The sequence below is a fragment of the Rattus norvegicus genome, chromosome 10, assembly GCF_036323735.1.
Source record: "Rattus norvegicus strain BN/NHsdMcwi chromosome 10, GRCr8, whole genome shotgun sequence".
Lineage (NCBI taxonomy): Eukaryota > Metazoa > Chordata > Mammalia > Rodentia > Muridae > Rattus > Rattus norvegicus.
This window is the reverse complement of record NC_086028.1, coordinates 48022893-48044452: the sequence shown is the minus strand read 5'-3', so window position 1 is coordinate 48044452 and position 21560 is coordinate 48022893. Positions and strand designations below refer to the sequence as shown.

The following is a 21560-nucleotide window of genomic DNA, read 5'->3' as shown; positions in this document are numbered from 1 at the left end:
GGGTGGGATTCCTCCCATATTCCCTGGTTTGGGGACTCCCCTAACCCCAACCACCAAGGCCTAAGGCTTTCAAATGTATGACTAAGAAAAAGTTTTTTCCCAAACCTACTTAACTTTATTTTCTGCCTCTATTTTAGTATATGTGCTGCCGAAGCGAGCACTTCTGCCTCTAATATGTATATATCTTGCCAAGTCCAGGCGTTTACTCAAAATCTACATCCAGAACAGCTCCAGAGAAGCAACCCACAGATGCTCCAGTCTACTCTACAGACGCTTCTGTTGGGCCTGCACCTTCTAATTGCAGATGGTCCCACCCTGGGCAGCAAGGAAACAGCCAAACTCTCCTAGGACTGGACCAACATCCCCATTTTCTTAGGTTTCCCAGAGACATATCACCCCAAAGTCAGCAGGAAGTAGCTAAAGAACCTGCTTCTCCACCTCATTTTTCTTTAGTTTCTCGTTTTTTTTTTTTAATTAAACCAAAATGAAGGAATGTTAGCATGTCAGCATTCCTTCTAGGTTTCACCCAGCAGTTACCTAGCAACAACCATCTAGGCCTTGCTTGCTATAAAAAGGAGTTTGGTCTCTCTTCACTCTCTCTGACTCTCTTTGCTCTTTGACCTCTCTCTCTCTCTCTCTCTCTCTCTCTCTCTCTCTCTCTCTCTCTCTCTCTCTCTCTCCTTTCTCTCTTTCCCTTCCCCCCCCGCCCCCATTTTCACATGTTTCCTGCTGGCCTCTTCTCTCTGTGTCTCTCTCTGTCTCTCTCTCCCCTTTTCCCTTCTTTCTCTGCCTCTACTCCCTTCTCAACACCCCCTTCCTATGCCCCCAAAATAAACTCTGTTCTTACTAGACCCATCTTATGGCTGTACCCTCAGGGGAGGGAGGGATATCTCAACATGGACCTGCTGAGGCAGCCCCTCCCACGGCACCATACCTACTGCACTCTACAACACATATCATTGGCTTTACAAAACATCATAACCCACATGATTTGCTCTTTAGATGTCATAAATAGCATAAACAGTATATGTACCCCCACCTACATAGCTACATACACATGTTATAACTATTATTTTCAGGTACACATCTTCTCTCTCAGAAGTGTAAGGACAACACATTCTGTGTATATATTTTTTCTGTGTATAGTAACTTTGGGTTTGTCTCTTGGATATATAATAAATAATAACTTAATTAAATGTCCATAATAATCCTTCCCATCTCTCCCCTTCAACATAACACAACACACACACACACACACACACACACACACGTGTGTGCACACACATGTGCATGCATGCACCCTGTCCATCCCCCTGGGGATCCCCAAAATCAGACTGATTTAGCTGCTTTACCTGACGATAGGTTCCTGGTTTGCTTCAGGAGAACCCGGGACTTTGAGAACTCTTGTTTAATAGACCCAGAGTCTCTCAGGCTGTGCACCTGAAGGCTAGACTTGGAATGCGTGTCCCCAAGGCTGGTCTCTTCCCTTTCCTCCTCTTTGTCCTTATTCTTCTTTGTCTTGTTTTTGTCTGAGCTGTACTGCCACTTCACATTTTCAAACTGGAACACGAGAATACTGCTGTCCGTGTGGACCACCATCCTGGAAACAAAATGAGAGAGTGCCCACAGAAGGAGCATGGAGGCCACCAGAGCATACATGGCCGTTGGGTCTTATCTGATTCCTAGGCTGAGGGAGCTGTGGCCAGGCAGTGACCACAGGAATGGGCTGGTTCAAGGTGTTGCCAGGAGAAAGTGGAGCATCAAGCAGGGGTGGGTAGTTTTGTAACTGTTTTCTTTATGAATTAATCATGAAAGGGACATGTGTGTTCTGATTGCTCCACTGCTCAGATTGGAATACCTCTTCGGTGGATTTCCAGTTCTGGAGTACCTAATCCAAGTACCTAGGATGCCCAAGACAAGTGCTTAGGCACTCTACACACAGATGTCAGGAAATTCACTCTTTTCTGCTTTGGGGCCTCAGTACCTAGACTCAATGTTTCTATTTTTATCCTTGAAATAAAAAGAAAAACTCTCAATGGGGAAGACTCCTCTCCTCTGCTGAGCTTCCACACAAAGCTCTCCACAACTTCCCAGCATCCTCCAGGGTCTCTGAATGTAGTGGAGACCGTTTATAAAGCGTGGTGTGACTTCTACAGCTCTAAGTCTTTGCTCTCATATCACGGGTTTGGAACTCAGGTTCCCACCCCCAGGGCGCCTTCCTTCCCCCACTCATTTCTTTCAATCGGATTTTTTTTTTTTTTTTGGTTCTTTTTTTCGGAGCTGGGGATCGAACCCAGGGCCTTGCGCTTCCTAGGCAAGCGCTCTACCACTGAGCTAAATCCCCAACCCCTGATTTTTTTTTCATTTGTACAAAACTGCTTTCCTCTCTGTCTAGATTCCTAGAACTATAAGAAACTGAAATTCTCTCTCTCTCTCTCTCTCTCTCTCTCTCTCTCTCTCTCTTTGTGTGTGTGTGTGTGTGTGTGTGTGTGTGTGTTTCCTTCTTAAATGCTGTAATTTTAAGACTTTAACTTATAATGTAAACTCTGGAAAAGTGACTTGTTTGGGCTGGAAATGCTGAAATGGAGTTTGAGGGATCAGGTACCATTAAAGTATAGTCTCTGTCAGGTTTCTTTTCACTCATACTTAAAGGAAATCATTCAAGCTGGGCATTGTGACACACTTAAGAGGAGGGAACACAGCTCTGACTGGGCCCTGATCACTAAGTCTGGGGCAAAGGTCAGTTAGTCCCACAGGAGACTACTTCCCTCTGCCAGGCTGGAAGGAAGCACAGCCTGCTGTGCTCACTGCCAGTAAATCAGAGTCCCCAGAGGAGAAAGGAAAAGGATCACATAGAATTACTCATGCCTCTGCCCTCCACACCTACCTACCACCCACCTGTTGCCCTGATAAAAGAAGGATAGCACAGGGTCACCTCTGGCATCAACTTTTATCACCTTCAGACAGTTCCCATTGAGGAAATTGTAAATTCGGATCTTGCCGTCACCGCAGGCACTGATGACCCGGAGGTAGAGGAGAGACACCTGCAGCACCTCCCTGGAAGGGAAGAGAACAGCAAACAACACCTGCCCTGTGGAAACAGGTTGGGGCACTCGGGTGGTGGGCTTGGGAGGTAGGAGCCAAACCTGACCTTGAGGTAGCGTTTCCCCGTTTTAGAATTCTAGATTTAAATCATGTACCATCAGATGCAATCCCCATTCACGGTTTAATCACAGGTCATTAAGGACTTTGGTTTTTAAGGGGCAGTTGAGGAGAGATGCCTAATACCTCAGATGGCCATTTATTTATTTGTGCAATTTGATTCTTAGCTACTTATTTATTCTGAGAATTAGTTGTTTTTTTTTTTAATTCCTTTTAGAACCATTTCTTGTATAACCGTCTTATTACGGAAGAAAGACCAGTGTAAGGCTAAGGATGACCATCAGCAGTAGGAGAAGCAGCAGCAGCAACAGCGTTGTTTTGGTTTTTCAAGACAGGGTTTCTCTGTGTAGTACGGCTGTCCTGGAACTCGCTCTGTAGACCAGGCTGGCCTCAAACTCACAAAGATCTACCTGCCTTCTGCCTCCTGAGCGCTGGGATTAAAGGCATAGCACCTCCACTGCCTGGCTCAAGGATTACTTTTATATGAACAGACATCTTAAATGTATATATTCTCTCTTTGTTCTTTAATGAATGACTTTCTGTAGGTTGATGTCATTATGCAGGTGAAGGCAGGTACAGGATAGAACGAGGTCTGTCATTGGACAAGGAGGAAGGATGGGCGGGAGAAAAGGTTTTAGAGAGGGAAGAGACCGGAGTGAGAGGAGAGGGGAGCAGCCAAAAGAACATGGAGGCAGATGTTAAGATTTCTCTCTGCACATTTACAGGTTGTTATAAATATTCTTAAGGGATGGATGTGTACAGGACTTTGTGGGTCTAGATGAGCAAACTATATCTTATCTAGGTGGGTAATTATGTCTTATCAATTGGATCAGAGATTATTGTGTTGTGTGTTCTTTCATGTGGCGATTTAATTGAGTTCAAGAGAGTGTGTGGTGGGGGACACAATGGGCTGCCACAGAATTGGGATGTGTATGTCTGGCATGGTGGCAGTCTGCCTTGGGAGCTAGATAGGTAGAGAGATTGTTGCTGGGCCCAGAGAGTAGCCATCAGCAGTGTGATATTGGATGGAGCTTAGCAGGCGAGACACTTTGTTGACTGAGAGGAAAATATCCCATAGATGCCATGTGGCCCTACAGTGCCAGCACTAGTGTGGGATAAGAGAAACTGGCTTTTTTTTTAAATATACAGCAACAACTTTCATTCCTTCTGACAGTGAACATCCTTAAAGAAAAGTATACCTTAACATGAGACTTGTGTCTTTTTGTGATGGCCAGTAGGGAAAGGAGGAAGCCAGGGAAAACCTCAGACAGATGCCTCCAAAGCAGTCCTTCTCAAATTACAGGGTTTATTCAGTTCTGATCACTACAATGCCTTTTTAATTGATGGCCTTGAAAAGTCGGATTTAATCCCATCAATTTGTTAAATGGCACATGAGAAACAAGCTACCTAGATCTACTCACCTAGATCTGCTATGGTTTGTATATGGGTTGAGTGTGTCCCCAGATGGTTCACATGCTAGAATCTTGGTCTCCAGGGTACCAATGTTGAGAGAAACTTTAAAGAGATGGGGCCTACTAGAAGCTGACTAGAGCATTGGAGGCCCCAGCCCTCACACACGTCTCTGGTTAGTAGTTGAGGAAGACATTGTAAGAAAGCAAGGCCACTTTGTACAATCAGTCCTTTCTGGGTCTCCACTATGTTGAGATGCTACCAGTGGTGCTCTCACCATAGGTGGGACAGACCTCGTCTTCAGCATCCAAAATTGTTAGCTAAAAAAGACTCTTTTCTTTACAACTCACCCAGTTTTGGGTAACTCATTAAAGTAACCAAAAATCACCACATTGTCCAACAAGAAGGAGGAGGAGGAGGAGGAGGAGGAGGAGGAGGAAGAGGAGGAAGAAGAGGAGGAGGAGGAAGAAGAGGAAGAGGAGGAGGAGGAGGAGGAGGAGGAGGAGGAGGAGGAGGAGGAGAAAATAAAACAGATTTCTCTCCATTTCCTCCCCACTACATGCACATACAAACTTCACCTACACAGTCAGATCCTCTTGGGATCAGCTCATGCTCCACTGAATGTTCAACACATAGCATGGTTCCCTAGCCTGAAGCAGGTCTTAAACTTATTCATTTAAAGATGTTTTCAGAGTATGGCCATTGCTGCAGAAATGTTAAAAGAATGACGTCTACCCTATTTGGCCTTTGGTTGGTCTCAGGCCAGATGAAGACTGTTCAATGCCCTAACATCTATCAAAAAAGAAACACAAAGACCACAGAGAGCAGGTGCAGGCTCAGCATATCTGAAAGGAGCGGAGCCAGTGTGCCTTGGATCCCTCCTTACATGGTAGGGGAAGATATCGAGCTGAGCTTTTATTCAAATGTTTAAACATTCAACCAAGTTTTAGCATTTTGATACCTTAAGCAACCTTAGTCTGCCCGTGCAGTAATCCAACACTGAGAAAATAGAAATTCCCTGTGCAGAAGGGTCTCCCTTACTGTGTCTTTCTTGACTTTGCCTACACTTCCCCCAGGTTCTTGTGACATTTTGGTAATTCAAGCCATACCAGTGTAGCCTATAGTTAGTTACAATATAGGCTTCAGAGTCAGAAACCTATGATACCTGACAGCACCACAAACTTGCTCCATCCACCACTGAGGAAGCACGTTAACCTCCCAGTCTTTCCTCAGGTCCCCCCCATACACACCCCACAAAAAGAAGTATTAATTTCCATCTCATGTAATATCTGTTACAATTAAGTTAACAGATTTTTTTTAATTTTTCCAGTTCCTGACAAGTGGTGGTCGTAAACTATCTCAGACCCCTTTGGGGCTTTATCTGGCCTGTAGATGTCTCCTGCTTTGCTCTTGCTTTCTGAAATTTACTTGGAGAAATTACATCAATGGCGATGATGGAGACAGGAGCTACAGAATTCCAACCTTCTGTAACAGCAACAAAACTGTCAGAACCTTTTTTTTAAGTTATTTTCAGAATCCTGAGAAACTACAGAAGGCTTATGGTATCCCAAGAAGCATTTAGACAGGAAAAAAGTAGCCTTAGAGTCGATAAGAGTGCCATGTTTTGTGCAGTGTTAACTGACCCTATACTACAGAGGTAGCCATGAGAAGAGTAGCCTCAGTCTTGGTGTGAGAAGGAACTAAACAGGCTGTGACCATGATGAGTTAAGTGTGCTGTCTAGTGGCTTCTTGGAAGACTGTCTTAAAGGCTTATCTTTGTTACCTGAGAACTCTTTCAATGCGGGATCTGCTACCCGAGGGGGCGTTTGCTGGAAATGCTCACAGGTAGATAATTGGGGTCTTGCTACCTGAGGTCCTAGAAATGCACTCAGGCAAACGATATACTAACTAAAAAGCCAGGAAAATGCTGGGGAGTGAGAGGTCCAGGACCAAAATCCCAGAAATCTGGTATCCAAACGTGTCCAGAGCTCAAGCTTAGGAAAGGTCTGAGATAAAAATGAAAATACATCACTCAGAAGGGTGAGGCAGGAGACCACCCGTTATAACAAGACCCTACCATAAACACAAACCAGCTAAAGCGATGCTCAGGGGGAACGTGATAGCACTGATGCGCACATTTCTCTGATCGGTAACCAACCGTTTTTAACTTACAACCAAGAAGAAGGAAAACAAAAGAACAAAATCGAGCAGAAGGAGAGAAATAATAAAAACTATAGCATAAATTAACTGTGTTGTGAATTAAAAAAAAAATCCAGCAAATCAATGGAACAAAAAGTTGATCCTTTGAAAAGATCAAGAAAGCTTGATAGACACTCAACAAATCTTTACTGAAACTGGCCAAGAAAATACACGAGGAATTGCTCTGGGCATAGCTCGGGCTGTTTGCCTAGGCTGGGAGGCCCTGGGTTCAGTTCTGAGCACTGCAAAAAGAAGTAGAACAAGAGAGAAGGTCCAAGGAAGAAGGAAGGAACTAGGGACCATTTCTGCTGATGGATAGAAGGTTCTATAGGTAGGTAATGTATAACACTGTGAATATACTACAAACTGCTACAGACTAATGGAGTGAACTTTGTGTCATGGAAGCTATGTCCCAATTATAAAAAAGTTAATTATGCTGTGCATTGTGGAAAAGACGTTGAAGTTTTGTTTTTTAAATCCAGAGTATAAGATCGCCATCTGTCAAACCAACTTTTCATGCTCAGATTTCTTCTCTCATAACTTTCTTCCTCACTATAATCAAAAATCACAATTTTAGTTGAAAACATTGAATTAAAGGAGGTGCCTTTCTCTGGTTCCTCTTCCAGATGCCAACTGTCTACCATATTCAACCCAATCACTAGAATCCGTCAAAAGCAATCTATAAAGCAATGCTTGCTGCCAATCAAAAATTTTAAGCAACTTTTTGAGCAGCTTATGTCTAGCTAACACCATTACAGAAGGGTGAAGAGGCCTGCAAACAAGGCCTTAGCCACACCCTCCAGGGAGTTATGGTCTTTCTGTGTCCTTGCTAGGTATCAAGAACCAATGAGGCTGGAGAGATGGTTCCATGATTAAGAGCGTGCATTGCTCCTTCAGAGGACTAGGCCTGGTTCCCAGCACAGACATCATGGTTTGCAAACACCTGTAACTCCAGTTCCAGGAGATCCGACACCCTCTTCTGACCCCCACAAGAACCAAGCAGTCACATGATGCACATGTTTATTACGCAGGCAAAACACTCACACATAAAATAAAGCGAGTGAATCTAATTTAAAGTTTGTAAATTAACAAATATGAATCATATGTCGGTGGTGACATCCATGGAGGGTGGTAGTATCTGAAGTTGTCTGCTAGCAGACAGAAGGCCCATGGATTAATGAGTCGACAAACTGTGAGACTGGCTGAAAACATGACTCCGGTAGCTAAGTCTTACTGGGTGCTATTTAGAAGGTTTTAAAAACATATAGTTAATACTTTCCAGGGGACAGCATAGAGTTGACTCCCTTGTTGAGGTCATAGCTTGACTGTCCAGGTGGTGCCCTGAAAGGTTTCCCCACAGTTCCCTGAGGGTTAGGTAAATCCACCGAGCACAGGCTTTTCCTAGTACCCACTTGGTAACAATGTCGTTATCATGTACCACAAAGAGCATAGAGATGTGCACACACATACCACATGCCCCTCACAAGGCTGGTGTATACAGAGTGTAGAGAAATCTAGAGCTTGACGTATTAAATGACTATCCTCAGATTCCCCTAGGGAATCCACTGACTCTTTTAATCAAGTAATATAGCATTTTGTTTCTTGGCACTCTAATGCACTGAGGGTAAGAAGCATTATCCGTGTAGTCTAAAACACCACAGGCATAGCAAAATCATTAGTTGGCCACCGTAGCCCTTCCAGCTGAGCCCAGCTATGACCTCAGAATACTTTTTAATAGGCACCAAACAGCCATCAGCACTAAATCTGAACTGGAATTGGAAAATGGAGCCCGTTGCAGGCCTGGAACAGAACCTAGTCGGTAAACTTTGAAGTATAAACTTTTTAAGTATCTTTTGTTATTTTTAAGCCTTGGCGCGTGGGTCTCTTTAAGGTTTGGCGAGCACATTTCCTGGCATAGAGGCCAAGGTTAAGAGTACTAAGTTTAGAGATGGCATTATTTGGGACAGTCTGCCGGTGCACCAAATAGCTAACAGATGTGAGTTTACGGTGTGTCACGTGTTTTCTTTAATCTTAGCACTCAGTAGGCTGAAGCAACGTCACAAGTTCCGAGCCAGACTGGGCTACACAGAGAGACCTGCTCTCACTCCGCCCCACTTCTCCCAACAACTTCTCAAATTTTGTATCTAATGTTGTTATTTCTCAAGAGAAGCAAGTGGGGGGCAGGGAGGGGGGTAGGAAAGAATGTCCAGGTGGGAGGATGGTCGTAGAGATGAGAAGAAAGCAAAAAAGGGCAGGGCCGGAAGAGCAGCAGCGCACAGAGGGACCGATCCACCGAAGACTGCACGTTTACCGCCCCACTCCCCAGCACCTACTTAGGATGCTTGAAGGCCATCAGGCACCGTTCGTACTTTCCCACCATGCTCCAGGCCATGACCAGCCCATCCGCACCTCCAGAGACGAGATGCCATTGGTTAAAGAACAGGCATTTCACGGCTCCCTCGTGCCCAGTGAGAGTCTGCAAGAAAAGAAGCCAGTACCTCAGACCCTCTCGAGTTAGAGCGTGACTCCTCCACTGGTCAGAGTTGGAGGCTTCTTTAGCGGAACCCCAAAGCTGTAGCCCACTTCTCCCGTGACAGCCCCTCAGGTAGCACGTCCCTCAGCTGAGTTCTCGTCTAAGAAGGCCGGAGAAGCCCGTGCCTCCCTCTTGGCAGATGGCTCTTCCGCACTTAGGAGGAATGTGACTTGTTCTGGTGGGTCAGTGGCTGGGGCCGCCCCATCTCCCTGGAGTACAGAGAGGCCTAAAGTCCCTCTTGTTAACTGTCACCCTCAGCTCTTTGCCACGACTCAGAGAGTACATATGGGGCATTCTAATGCTTGCAGCTGAGGCTCAATCACAAACAAGACCCACCGTGGTCATGTGCCCTACCTCAAGCAAGATTTTACTGGTACCTACTAAAGCCAAGAGTCCAAGTCCAGCCAGAACATGTTTGTGGACACATGCCGTGGTTTGGATGCACCACACAGAATCCATGTGTTGGATATTGAATCCTCAAACCCTCAAACGAGTGATTGCTCAAACTTCATAAGCCTCTGAGAGCTGACAGCACTGTGATGCTGTGCTCTCAGTAATGTACTGATCTGGCCAAGGGCTTGCGTCTTGTCCTGGGAGAGACTTTGTTATAAGAGCACTGGTCTCTGGTGTGCTTTCTCTGTCTGGTCATCTGATGCTCTCCACCGTGGCCCATCCCAAAGGCCTTTACAGATGCCAGCGCTGTGCTCTCGGAGTATGTGCCAAGGAAATTTCCATTCTTCATGAACTGTAGTCTTGGGCATTTTGTTAAAAACAACAAAATACTGAATAGACTAAGACAATTTCTAATGCCTTTCCAGCACTTTTTGTTCTTTTGCTTTACTAAAATAATGGGGGGGGGGAGGCTTCCTTAGAAAAAGAACAAATAATTTATTGAAAATAATGTGTTATTTTCCAGACCAGCAGGCAGGCTATGCAGGATACTCTAGGAGAGTACTCTGCCAGTACTAGGAGGATACTCTACCTCTGCCTGTCTTAGAAGGCTCACATGCTGTGACCGTGCAGTCAGAATGCAGCCTTTATCCACCCACTGTTTCATCGTGTGAGCATGATGGGGGCGGGGGATCCTATGACCCTGACTGACACGACTGTCTTTGGAGACTCTTCCTTGGGTGATTCTGGGTTTCCCTGGTGGCTGGCTATGTAACTCAACTGAGGATGGTCTAGGGAGCTACAGGAGGGACAGACCTTCATGCCCCGGCACCAGCTCTCCGACTACTCACCTTTTGCAGCTGAGCTGTGACCACATGCCACACCTTGACTATGCCTCGCTCACAGCTGCTCACAATGTAGGTCTCACTGATCCTGGCAGCCAAGATGGGATCTTTGTGTTTAAAGGTCTTCAGGCACTTCCCTGTCTCTATGTCCCATTCTGACAAGGAGAGGTGACAGGAGAGACAGAGGGGGAGGGGAGAAGGTTACAGTGAAGTTCTGCTTCTTGTCATAAAACAGCGCTTACTGACTCTTCCCCAGAAACCTTCGCCTGGCTGGTACCCCTCCAGGCTCCCCAGCAGTGGCCCAGAGCCCCCTGACAGCTGACCCTTGAGAAAACCAGCACTGCAGAGGACCTTTGCTCTGACCCTGGAACTCTGACCTTGGAATCGCAGGGCTAGGCAGCACGTGTTCAGTAAGCCTGGATCGTCTTTGCCGTTGAGCAGACTTCATGAGACTCAAAGCAAAGCTAGTGTCATGAGCTTTCCCTCGTGCCCTCTTCCTGACCCACACCTCTGATCCACAAGCGGCGAGCTGTCATCCTTTCCAGGCATTTCTGATTCTGACAGACATTGGGATTTCGTGGCATTGTTTTCACAGACAAGGGTGGGATTGATGCCGCCCCTCTGCAGACTGGTTTAGAGCAACTGAACTGCATTTCACCAGGGCTAGGTGGGCATGGAAGGCGATGGATATGTGAGCAAATAGAGCTACAAGCTGCTTCAAGCGGGGGCCACAAGTTCCAGGGATGGATGGCAAAAGTCCTCCTTCAGCAGCCCCTAAAAGTACCTTTGTCCTGAGGTGACAGAACAAGTAACCAGTAACCTAAGAGAAAAATGTCCAGAGCTGAGGCTTGCAAAGCAATAACGCTGAGCAAGGAACTATGGTGTCTGCCACAGGCTGCTCTCATCGTCTCGGGGCAAGCACTGTTTCTGCTCTCCTCTGCACAGATGAGGAAACTGAGGCCTGGAATTCAGAAACTTCCTCAAGTCAGGAAAGGATTGAGCAGGAGAGCTGGGAACCGAAACCAAGGTGTCTGGGGCCTCTGATCCATTGGGATTTGTGTGAGCTGAGCTCTTACTCTTTCCTTCCTATTTTTTCCTACATGTACATCTTATCCCATTTATAGCCTCATCACCAGGGATAAAAAAAAATGAAAAGTTAGCCAAGCAGTGGTGGTTCATGCCTTTAACCCCAGCACCCAGGAGACAGAGGAGGCAAGCAGATCACTGTGAGTTCGAGGCCAGTCTGGTCTACAGAGTAATTTCTCTAGGACAACCAGGGCTACAGAGAGAAACCCTGTCTCAGAGAGAGGGAGGGAGGAGAGAAAGGGGAAAGAGAGAGAGGGAGAGGGAGGAGGAGAGGGAGAGAAGTAGATGGAGAGAGGTTAAAGATTTGTTGGTAAAGTGCTTTGCTTCAAAGATCTTTAGCAATAATCGCGCCTCGGATAAACCTCATTGGCTACGATACTGCCACTGCGCAAAGCTCAAAGATCTTTAAAACCACGAAATTACTTTACTTTTTGTTACTTCTTCAAAGGTGTCCTAGTCCGTTCTATTTTGGTACCCAGGTAGGTGGCAGAGCTCTTGAAAGACCAGGCAGGCTAGGGGCCACAGCACAGAGTGATGGAAATGGTATTTTGCTAATTGTGGATTTAGAGCCTTAGTTTGGCCTTTTAAAATGCTGGGCTCAAATGTGTATCTTGATCACTCAGTTACTTTGGTGCCATTCAAATTTTATATGTGAGATAAGGTCTAAGTCCCAACCCAACTGTGAGGTTCTGAGGAAGCACGCAGCCTTCCTTGCCGGCCCCATGATACCATAGGTCATAGTGTGTCACTTGAGCTCCTACCCTGTACTTAGTCAGAATCCTCCAACTGGGAACCTTGGAGACCAAGACTCTCGATGGCTTCCAGGCTGTGGCTGCTCTCTTGTCTCAAACCCTCATCTAGACAGTTTTCCTCGTGACTTTTGCAAAAACCAATGGCTGCAAAGATGTTCCTTTGGATGGCTAAGGATATATGTGGAGGTTAGGAGCGTGACTCCTTCCTTCCCTGAGTCTGAGCACCTCTGTGTCCCTTTCCTATGTTCTTTCTCTCTGCCTCTTCCTGACAGGCAGTGACTCCCTAAACCTCTGCTTTCTCTTCTCCTTCTCCTGCTTTCCTGAAGAAATTTCATCCACACTTTGGTCTAGCATCATTCGTTATGAGTTCACCCCACCATATTCATACATTCCACATCCTCGGGTTTAACCAACCACAGATCAAAATATTTGGTGACCAAAATGGCATCTGTACTAGAGACTATATACATGAATAGACTTTTTGTCACTGGTACTAAACGGTGTTGAACCACAACTATTTACATGACATTTGCATTGGACTATGCAATATATATCAACAGAGGTGGTTTAAAGCACACAGGGGGATGTATAGACTTTCAGTACAAGTACTGTGCTACTTCACATAAGAGTGTGTGCATCCTCAGATGTGGTTGGCATCCACAGGAGGAGCTCCTGGCATCAGTCTCCTGTGGACACAGGGGAAGAACTGAAATTGGTAACTATCTAATCTACCTATCTAGAGCCCTCAGCCAGGGCATCCATTTCTAGGAAATTCTCACTTGAAAGTCCTCAGAATTCTTTCCTTCATTGTATTTGCTCTCAAAGGCTGTTAGAGTATATTGCCACAAAATCTCCAGCTGAAATACAAATGCATTGCCCTTTATAAATGTGAGATATGATACCATGTGGCTGAGGTCAAGGCGTCAGCATAAATATGCTCTCCTACAGGGGGAAATCCATTTCTTTGTCCTTCCCTATGGCCTTCTGAAGCCACCCTGTCCCTTGGTTCATGAACTGTTCTTCCACCTTCCACGTCAGCAACATTCCACCTCTCCAACCCTCTTCAACAGTCATCTCCATTGGATTACAGCCAAGAACGCTTCTCTGTTTTTTTCTGCAGCCACAGGAATACATTGGCCCGCCATCAATAATCCAGAATAATCTCCACATTCTAAGGTCATTAACTTAATCATATCTGAAAACAATCTTCTTTTGCTTCCCAAGATGTCCATATGCCGTTGCTTTAACAAAACACCTACTGTGTCTATATTGCCACTGCTTCAACAAAGCACCTATCATGTGTATTTATGATGAGATTTTATTCAGCTCAAAGGCTTGAGGGTCCCAGCACATGGTGTTAGCATCAGTTCTCGCTTGTTGAGGGCCTGCATAGCTATATCACCTCACAGTGGAAACGTGTGTGTGTGTGTGTGTGTGTGTGTGTGTGTGTGTGTATGCGTGTGTGTATGCGTGTGTGTATGTGTGTGTATGTGTGTGTGTGTGTGCGTACACGCATGCTTGAGACATGTGCATTTGCCAAATTGAATGCTAGGAGTCCCACAATCCTTTCTGTGGACAGTGCCCCTGGTTGGCCCAAAGACTTCCCAACCAGGCCCCATGTCACTTCCATTGGACACAGTGGTGACAAGGCTTCTAACACATGAATCTTTAGGGGAACACGTCCAAGCACAAGATAATAAGATATCTGGTCACCAGTTCCAAGAATTAGGGTGTAAACACTTTCACTTGATCTTTGCTCTGCCTGCCACACTCAGCATGTCTAAAACTGAACCTACAATCTCCCCTCCAGTTTTTCCCTACTTTGTTCTCTCTTTATAGTCTTTATTGTTCCCCTTAAATTGTGTTTTTATATGGCTGGAAGCTTGGGGTTTTTTAAATGGCATTACTAGTTGCTTTTATAGCCTTCTTTTTATATCCAGTAGGTGAGGAAGTCCTAGCAATTCCCCTCTGGAACTCTCTCTTTGGCCTGGGACGTTGAATATGAAGCCACATCTGTCTGAGTTTCCTCATGCTTCTTATTCTCAAGAATTCTGAAGATAATGCAGCAGTTTTCTAGAGTGCAAGGTGTCCTTATTTTTCCTCTATCTTCCCGTAGTCATCTCTTCCATGTTTCTCCAAACTCTCACCTGACTTACTGTCTCAAGTACACATTAGACCATGTCAGGTCCAAACTGACAATGCACCTATGACTCTAAGATTCAGTGTTGCGTCATGATGCAGGAAGTGCCCTAGAACCAGTGCCCAAAACAAGCTTAGAAGACCGACATTCAACACCACACACAGCAGTCCAGTCATACCAAATAACTGGAAGTACTCAGTACAGTCTTTCCCATCCTCCTGTCCGTCCATGTGCAACTGTCTAACCTTGTTCATCCTGCTTGGAATATCTTCTGCTACCTGCTTTAAGATCACACTCAAGTGGTGTCCTGCTGATGGAGCTTTTCCTCATTTACTCTTATTTCTATGTTCCCTTTGAGTGCTGTCTGTGGTTTGGAGTACATGACTGAGAGCCCTGCAGTCCAGTTCAAATCCTGCTTCTTCTCTTTGTGGCTACTTTTCTGTCCCAGTGATTGTGATGGTAGTGCTAATTATTAACTTGACAGAATCAAGAATCACCTGGGTGATGAGCCTCAGAACATGTCTGCTTGGAATTATCCTAATTCCATCAGTTAAGGTGGAATGGCCCACTGTGGGTGGTAGCATTCCCTAGGCAAGTGACTCTCGGGTGTTGTTGAATGGACAGATTGACAGGTACATGAATAGATGCATACATAACAGAATAATGACTAGTCATAGAAATGAGTGAGTGAGGTGGAATGAGCTTGAAATTCCAGAACCCAGGAGGCCGAGACAGGAGGGTCATGAGTTCAAACCGGCCCAGGCTAGATCAAGAAACCCGGCCTAAGGTGGAGGAGGAGGAAGGAAGGGGGAGAGAAGGAGAGGAAGAGGGAAGGAAGGGAAAGGAAGGGAAGGCAAATTTCTCACCTTTCACCTGTCCATCTTTTGCTCCAGATACAAGTCTGTTCTTATATAGATCCAGGCAAGTGATTGTCCCCTGGTGGCCGTAAAAGATTCGTATGCAAGCCCCAGTTTTTATATCCCAGTATCTGCAGAAATGAAGGAAGGCATGTTTTAAGGATTTTTCTGAAGGTCCAGAGGACCCTACTGTATAGGGTTCCTTTAGATAGCTAGGCAATTAAATGGGCAACAGAGTCCTGTCACTGTTGGCATTGGTAAGGTCATCTTCATAGGAAAAGTGAATCAGCACTGTGTGTACTCTAGAACTAGTAACAGGCAAGCAAGTCTGTTGGCCATATATCAACCTACAAAACTCAAAACAGTTCCCCTATCTACAACCAACTGGAACGCATATGGATATGATGCTGTTCTGAATGGAATAGAGTTGTGAGGTTTAATAAGAGTGCACTAGACTGTTATAACCAGAGTTTTAAACAGGAAAAAAAAAAAAAAAGAAGGGAGCTTGGGAGATAACTGAGTAAGGAAGAAAGATGAAGGCCTGAGTCTGACCCCTAGAACCTGTATAATAAAGAGCTGGCATGGAGACCTGTGCTTATAGTGTGAGTAGTGGGTGGGTGGCAGACCCATGGGGTTTACTAACCAATCAGCCTAGCCTGCTAGGTGAATTCTAGGCAGCAACACTCCATCTCAAAAAAGAAAAGGTGGAATACACATTGAGAAGGATTAGGTTGGGGCTGTAGCCAGAGCTCAGTACCTTGCGTTTGTGAAGTCCCAGGTTCGATGCCCCGCACTGGGGCAGAGGTTAGGTAGTACTCCGAGGAGTGGGAGGGAAGGCAGAGAGTAAGCTGATGGATGAATAAACAGATAGGAAGCCTCATGCAGGCTGATAATAATGGTGTGGTGTGAACTGTCCTGTACAGGCAGCTCAGTTCCCTTTCCCTAGTGTTTGAAACCGAAAATAAGCCAAAACAAACAAAAGTCAGGGAATAGCCACAGACGAATGAGATAAAGGGCCATCCTACCACATATGCAGATTTAAAAACCAAAGTAATTGAAACACTGTTGAGCAAGGGCAGCCGCACAGAAAAGTGAAACACAGCAGAGAGCCTAGGAAAGGTGCGAGTCCTAGGGCATAGCTAGCCCTGCAGACCAGCAGGAGACTTTATTTTCATGAGTCGTGCTGGGACTGTTGGGGACACAAATGAAGAGCCTCTTAAAACAAGAGGCTGTTGTAACAAAAATGAATTGTCTGTAGACTGAATACCTGAACGTGAAAGGCGGAAATAAAATAAAACGGGGCTCTTACAAAGACACTGCAAAGCCAGACATCATGCTGCACGCCTATACTCCCAGCATTCGGGGGCTACAGCAGGAAGGTTGCTGTGAGCCTGGGCTACATAGCTAGACAGTTACAACCACAACCCAAAGCTCGTGCACTCGGGCTCCGGGTGACGTAGCCCAGGCCGTCTGTGGCAGCACTCCAGACCTGAACGCTAGAGATTACACACATTCATCTTCACAAATATCCACCCAGTAAGAGCCTGTGGCTCCGCCCAGCTCCATGACTGCTGACACACCCCATGGTGAGTCTTAAACCAAGTCCAGGTCGAGACCAAGCGCTTTCAAAGCACAGCTCCATCTATTTGGACTCGAAGCAGAGGTTTAAACAGACAGTTGATATTTTCGAAAATATATAAGCAAGAGGCAAAAATCTATAAAGAAACTCAAGATGGTGATCGGTATGAAGCTTTGGGCAATATTACCTGTCTGAAACAAAGAAACAAGGAGGAGATCACTCAGAGGCCAGGGAAGGCTCTTTCCCAGTCTGAGCAATGGGCACAGGAATGTTTATTACTTTCTTTAATATAAGGAATGGCTCAGCCATTAACGCAAGTTTGGTTCCCTGCACCCATACCAGACATCTCACAGTGGTCTAACTCCAGGATATCCAACACCCTCTGCTATCCCCCAAGGGTAACTGCACTCAGCCATATACCCAGTCACAGGCGTGTACACATACACATATTCTTTTAATTTTTAAATAAATCTCTAAAACTAAAATATATGAATATACCCAGTTTAAACATGGTTTTGTTGGGGTTGGGGGTTTAGCTCAGTGGTAGAGCACTTGCCTAGCAAGCACAAGGCCCTGGGTTCAGTCCCCAGCTCCGAAAAAAAGAAAAAAAAAGAAAAAAGAAAAAAAACATGGTTTTGTTTCCATATTATATTTCCCACCCCATAAAAAATTAATTTCTCTTGAGATAATTTATTTAAATATATATATATTATGTTTATCTAAGAATATTTTTTAGAAACAGAAAAAAATCTGATTTTCAACGCCAACATCTGATAACTTACCGATCTATTTTAAACAGTAAATAAAATCCTGGCTTGTATCTTGCAAAAAGAACCCTGCTTTTACAGACAGTCTAGAAGTAATATAATTCAGGATAACCTATAAATAAATATAAAACGGACAAAGCATCCCATGCTTGCTTCTCCCAAAAGCTACCTAGTTTTGGCTGGACAAGGACCATGATCTTATACCTCTCACCTGATGCTCAGATCGTAACTCCCACTCAGAAGAATGTTGTCCTCCTCCGACAGGAAGAGAGCCCTGATACTGCCAGCGTGGCCTCGGAACTCGATGGGCAGCTCCCTGACCTGCATGATGTCCAGGAGGTGGATCTTCCGATTGGAGGACACAGCCATTAGATCGCCCCCGCTATAGTGGATGATTCTGTTTTGGTCAAACCTGGGTTTCAGGAGGTGGTGGGGATGGATTACAGGAGAGAGTTAGTGTCCTCCCTGGGCCCATACAGCACCTGACTTTTGCCTACAGCGGTGGAGTCATAAGGAATCCAGAGCCTTTCAGAAGGCAAGGCTGAGTGAAAATAGGACCTGATGATCCCTACCTCACTCTACAGAAGTCTGTGTCAAGGAGGATTAAACCCTGACCACATTCGTAAATTTATATTTTAAAAACATTGCTCATGTATGCTAAATCCCTCAATGTCAGATTAGTCTGAGTGAAAGTTCCCAAACTCAATTGACTGTGGAAGTCTGTTTCCCATAGAAAACTTCAGAGGAATATGATTGGGAAGTCCGTGTGTGCCACATTTTTCTCTTCCTGTGTTTACCCCTTAGCCAACATCCAAGGAGCAGTTCTTAGGTCTGGGGTTCTGTGCTAATAAGTACCCCTGGCAATAAAGAAGACTGAATCACCCTTTGTTCATAACAAGCTTTATAGTCAATCCACCACTGCCCAGGGAAAACTACTATAGAACTGGGTATGATATGAACAGGCTGACCAAATAATTTGTCTGAAAAGAGCCATCTTTAATTGTGAAAGAGAACACTGTCATTGCTGACACCACAGCCGCAGAGTAAGGAGGCCATGTTCCAGCAAACAGTGAAGGCAAAATCACTTTGAACAGGAGGAAATCTTGGTGTTTACCTCCTGATCCCTTGTGTCACATCTAAAGTGTGACATCTAAAGTGTGACACCCCCCTGCACACATGTAAGGAGCAGCTGTCCCCACACAACTTGTCAAGCTATCCCCATGCTGACCAGAAATAAGATACAGCCAAGTCAATGAAACGTTGTGAATAAAGAGAAAGGAACTAGGCCAAAAAATATGGGGGAGGAGGGAACTATTAAAATACTTTCTTAAGGCTGGGGTTACAACTCGGTGGCAGGTACATACAGACTTAGCAGGTGTGAGGCCCCGTGTTCTATCGAAGCCTTAAATACGTACATACATACATACATACATACATACATACATACATACATATATACATACACAAAAAATAAATAAAGCCTTTTATGGCATATCTTGATGATGTCATGTGGTTCGATTATTATAAACACATTTTTATATTTAAAATAGTTACCGAGTATTTTACTGTATTGTGTTACAGAAATGTATTATATATTCCCATGTCCTTCAAGTATGTAGGGCATTTTCTTAATTAGCGATTGATATGAAAAGGCCCAGTCCATTGTGGGTGGGGATACCTCTGGGCTGGTGGTCCTAACAGAACAGAACAGTAACAGAACAGGCTGAGGAAGCCATGAGGAGCAAACCAGGAAGAAGAATTCCTCCATGGCCTCTGCATCAGTTCCTGCCTCCAGGTTCCTGCCCAGTTTGAGTCCCTGCTTTGGCTTCCCTCAATGGATGCTCATTCTACATATGTAGGCTAAATAAACCTTTTCCTTCCCTTTTTGTCGTGGTGTTTCGTCACAGCAATAGTAACGCTAACTAAGGCAAATATTGGTGGTGGTCTCCCAGTGACACATCACAGGAGACTTGTATTTCTCTGTACGCTGGCTGGGATTATGGGACTTTCCTCCCAACCAGCACAGATTAGTTCTCAAGTTGGAACCAGACGATAATAAAATTGTAAAGAACCAAAGATTTCATGTGTGTAACCTGTCAAACGTTTGTTGATCAGAACATCCAAAACTAAGGGCGTCGTGACTTGCCACAGAGAGTGGTGCAGATTAAACATTTGTGGTTCAAACAGGTTCTTATGCCAGTTCAGACCTGGAGCCTAGCAGGAGGAGCTCTGCCTCTCAAGCCTAAGAGGCCTTCGAAGGTCCCCAGAGAGCTAACTTCTCACACCATACTTACGTGTCAGAGAGAATGCGGATGTTGTAGGTGCCACAGAAAACATTCCTTTCCTCCATCTGGATCAGCTGAGTTTCCTGGTTCTGGTAAGCAGTCCACAAGTTGTAATCATTCTGATGAAGAGAAAGTGGAGTCAGCATCGCCATGGACTTTACCCGGAGTCTAGATGCACCGCCCCCATTCCCGATCTCTTCCGTTCAAGGATGTAGCTGCTGTTTGGGGTTGCTGGGGAGAGGCCCATAAGCAGACCCTTAGGGTACCTGTGCACTGGAAAACACTAAGATGAAGGTACTAACTCAGGTTTGAACTCAGAATTTCCACAGTTTGGTTCTACCCACTTCCACAGCTGAATTCCAAGTGCTGCTTAGAGCACAACTTTCTTGAAAAGGAGTTCACACGGGCAAGCTCACAAGGGCATGCTCACACAGGCAAGCTCACAAGGGCATGTTCACACAGGCAAGCTCACATGAACATGCTCACACAAGCAAACTCTCATGGACATGCTCACACGGGCAAACTCACAAGGGCATGTTCACACAGGCAAGCTCACAAGGGCATGTTCACACAAGCAAACTCACAAGGGCATGTTCACACAGGCAAACTCACAAGGGCATGCTCACACAGGCAAACTCACATGGCATGTTCACACAAGCAAACTCACATGGACATGCTCACACAGGCAAACTCACATGGGCATGTTCACACAGGCAAGCTCACAAGGGCATGCTCACACAAGCAAACTCACAAGGGCATGCTCACACAAGCAAACTCACAAGGGCATGTTCACACAAGCAAACTCACAAGGGCATGTTCACACAAGCAAACTCACAAGGGCATGTTCACACAGGCAAGCTCACAAGGGCATGTTCACACAGGCAAGCTCACATGAACATGCTCACACAAGCAAACTCTCATGGACATGCTCACACGGGCAAACTCACAAGGGCATGTTCACACAGGCAAGCTCACAAGGGCATGTTCACACAGGCAAGCTCACAAGGGCATGTTCACACAAGCAAACTCACAAGGGCATGTTCACACAGGCAAACTCACAAGGGCATGCTCACACAGGCAAACTCACATGGCATGTTCACACAAGCAAACTCACATGGACATGCTCACACAGGCAAACTCACATGGGCATGTTCACACAGGCAAGCTCACAAGGGCATGTTCACATGGGCAAACTCACATGGACATGCTCACACAGGCAAGCTCACAAGGGCATGTTCACACAAGCAAACTCACATGAACATGCTCACACGGGCAAACTCACAAGGGCATGTTCACATGGGCAAACTCACATGGACATGCTCACACAGGCAAGCTCACAAGGGCATGTTCACACAAGCAAACTCACATGAACATGCTCACACAGGCAAACTCACAAGGGCATGTTCACACAGGCAAACTCACAAGGGCATGTTCACACAGGCAAACTCACAAGGGCATGTTCACACAGGCAAACTCGCATGGACATGCTCACACAGGCAAACTCACATGGGCATGTTCACACAGGTAAGCTCACAAGGGCATGTTCACACAAGCA

At 45.4% G+C, this 21560-nt stretch overlaps 1 protein-coding gene and 1 pseudogene across 4 annotated transcripts in view; both read right to left on the bottom strand.

The window, feature by feature from the left end:
- The window catches only part of Fbxw10 (F-box and WD repeat domain containing 10), a 38582-nt gene that overhangs the window by 6684 nt on the left and 10338 nt on the right, over positions 1 to 21560 (bottom strand). For 2 of the 4 annotated variants that reach the window (NM_001416545.1, XM_063269016.1), the window contains 7 exons: positions 20015 to 20124; positions 17932 to 18132; positions 15384 to 15505; positions 10546 to 10694; positions 9105 to 9247; positions 2899 to 3057; positions 1353 to 1600 (listed from right to left, as the gene is read on the bottom strand). In NM_001416545.1, coding sequence (NP_001403474.1) covers positions 1353 to 1600; positions 2899 to 3057; positions 9105 to 9247; positions 10546 to 10694; positions 15384 to 15505; positions 17932 to 18132; positions 20015 to 20124 — 1132 coding nt within the window. Of the gene's footprint in view, positions 1 to 1352; positions 1601 to 2898; positions 3058 to 9104; positions 9248 to 10545; positions 10695 to 15383; positions 15506 to 17931; positions 18133 to 20014; positions 20125 to 21560 lie in introns of those variants that run through there. The other 2 variants (XM_039087280.2, XM_039087281.2) reach the window with 2 other exon arrangements.
- LOC120095495 (U4 spliceosomal RNA) lies at positions 11960 to 12021 on the bottom strand (annotated as a pseudogene).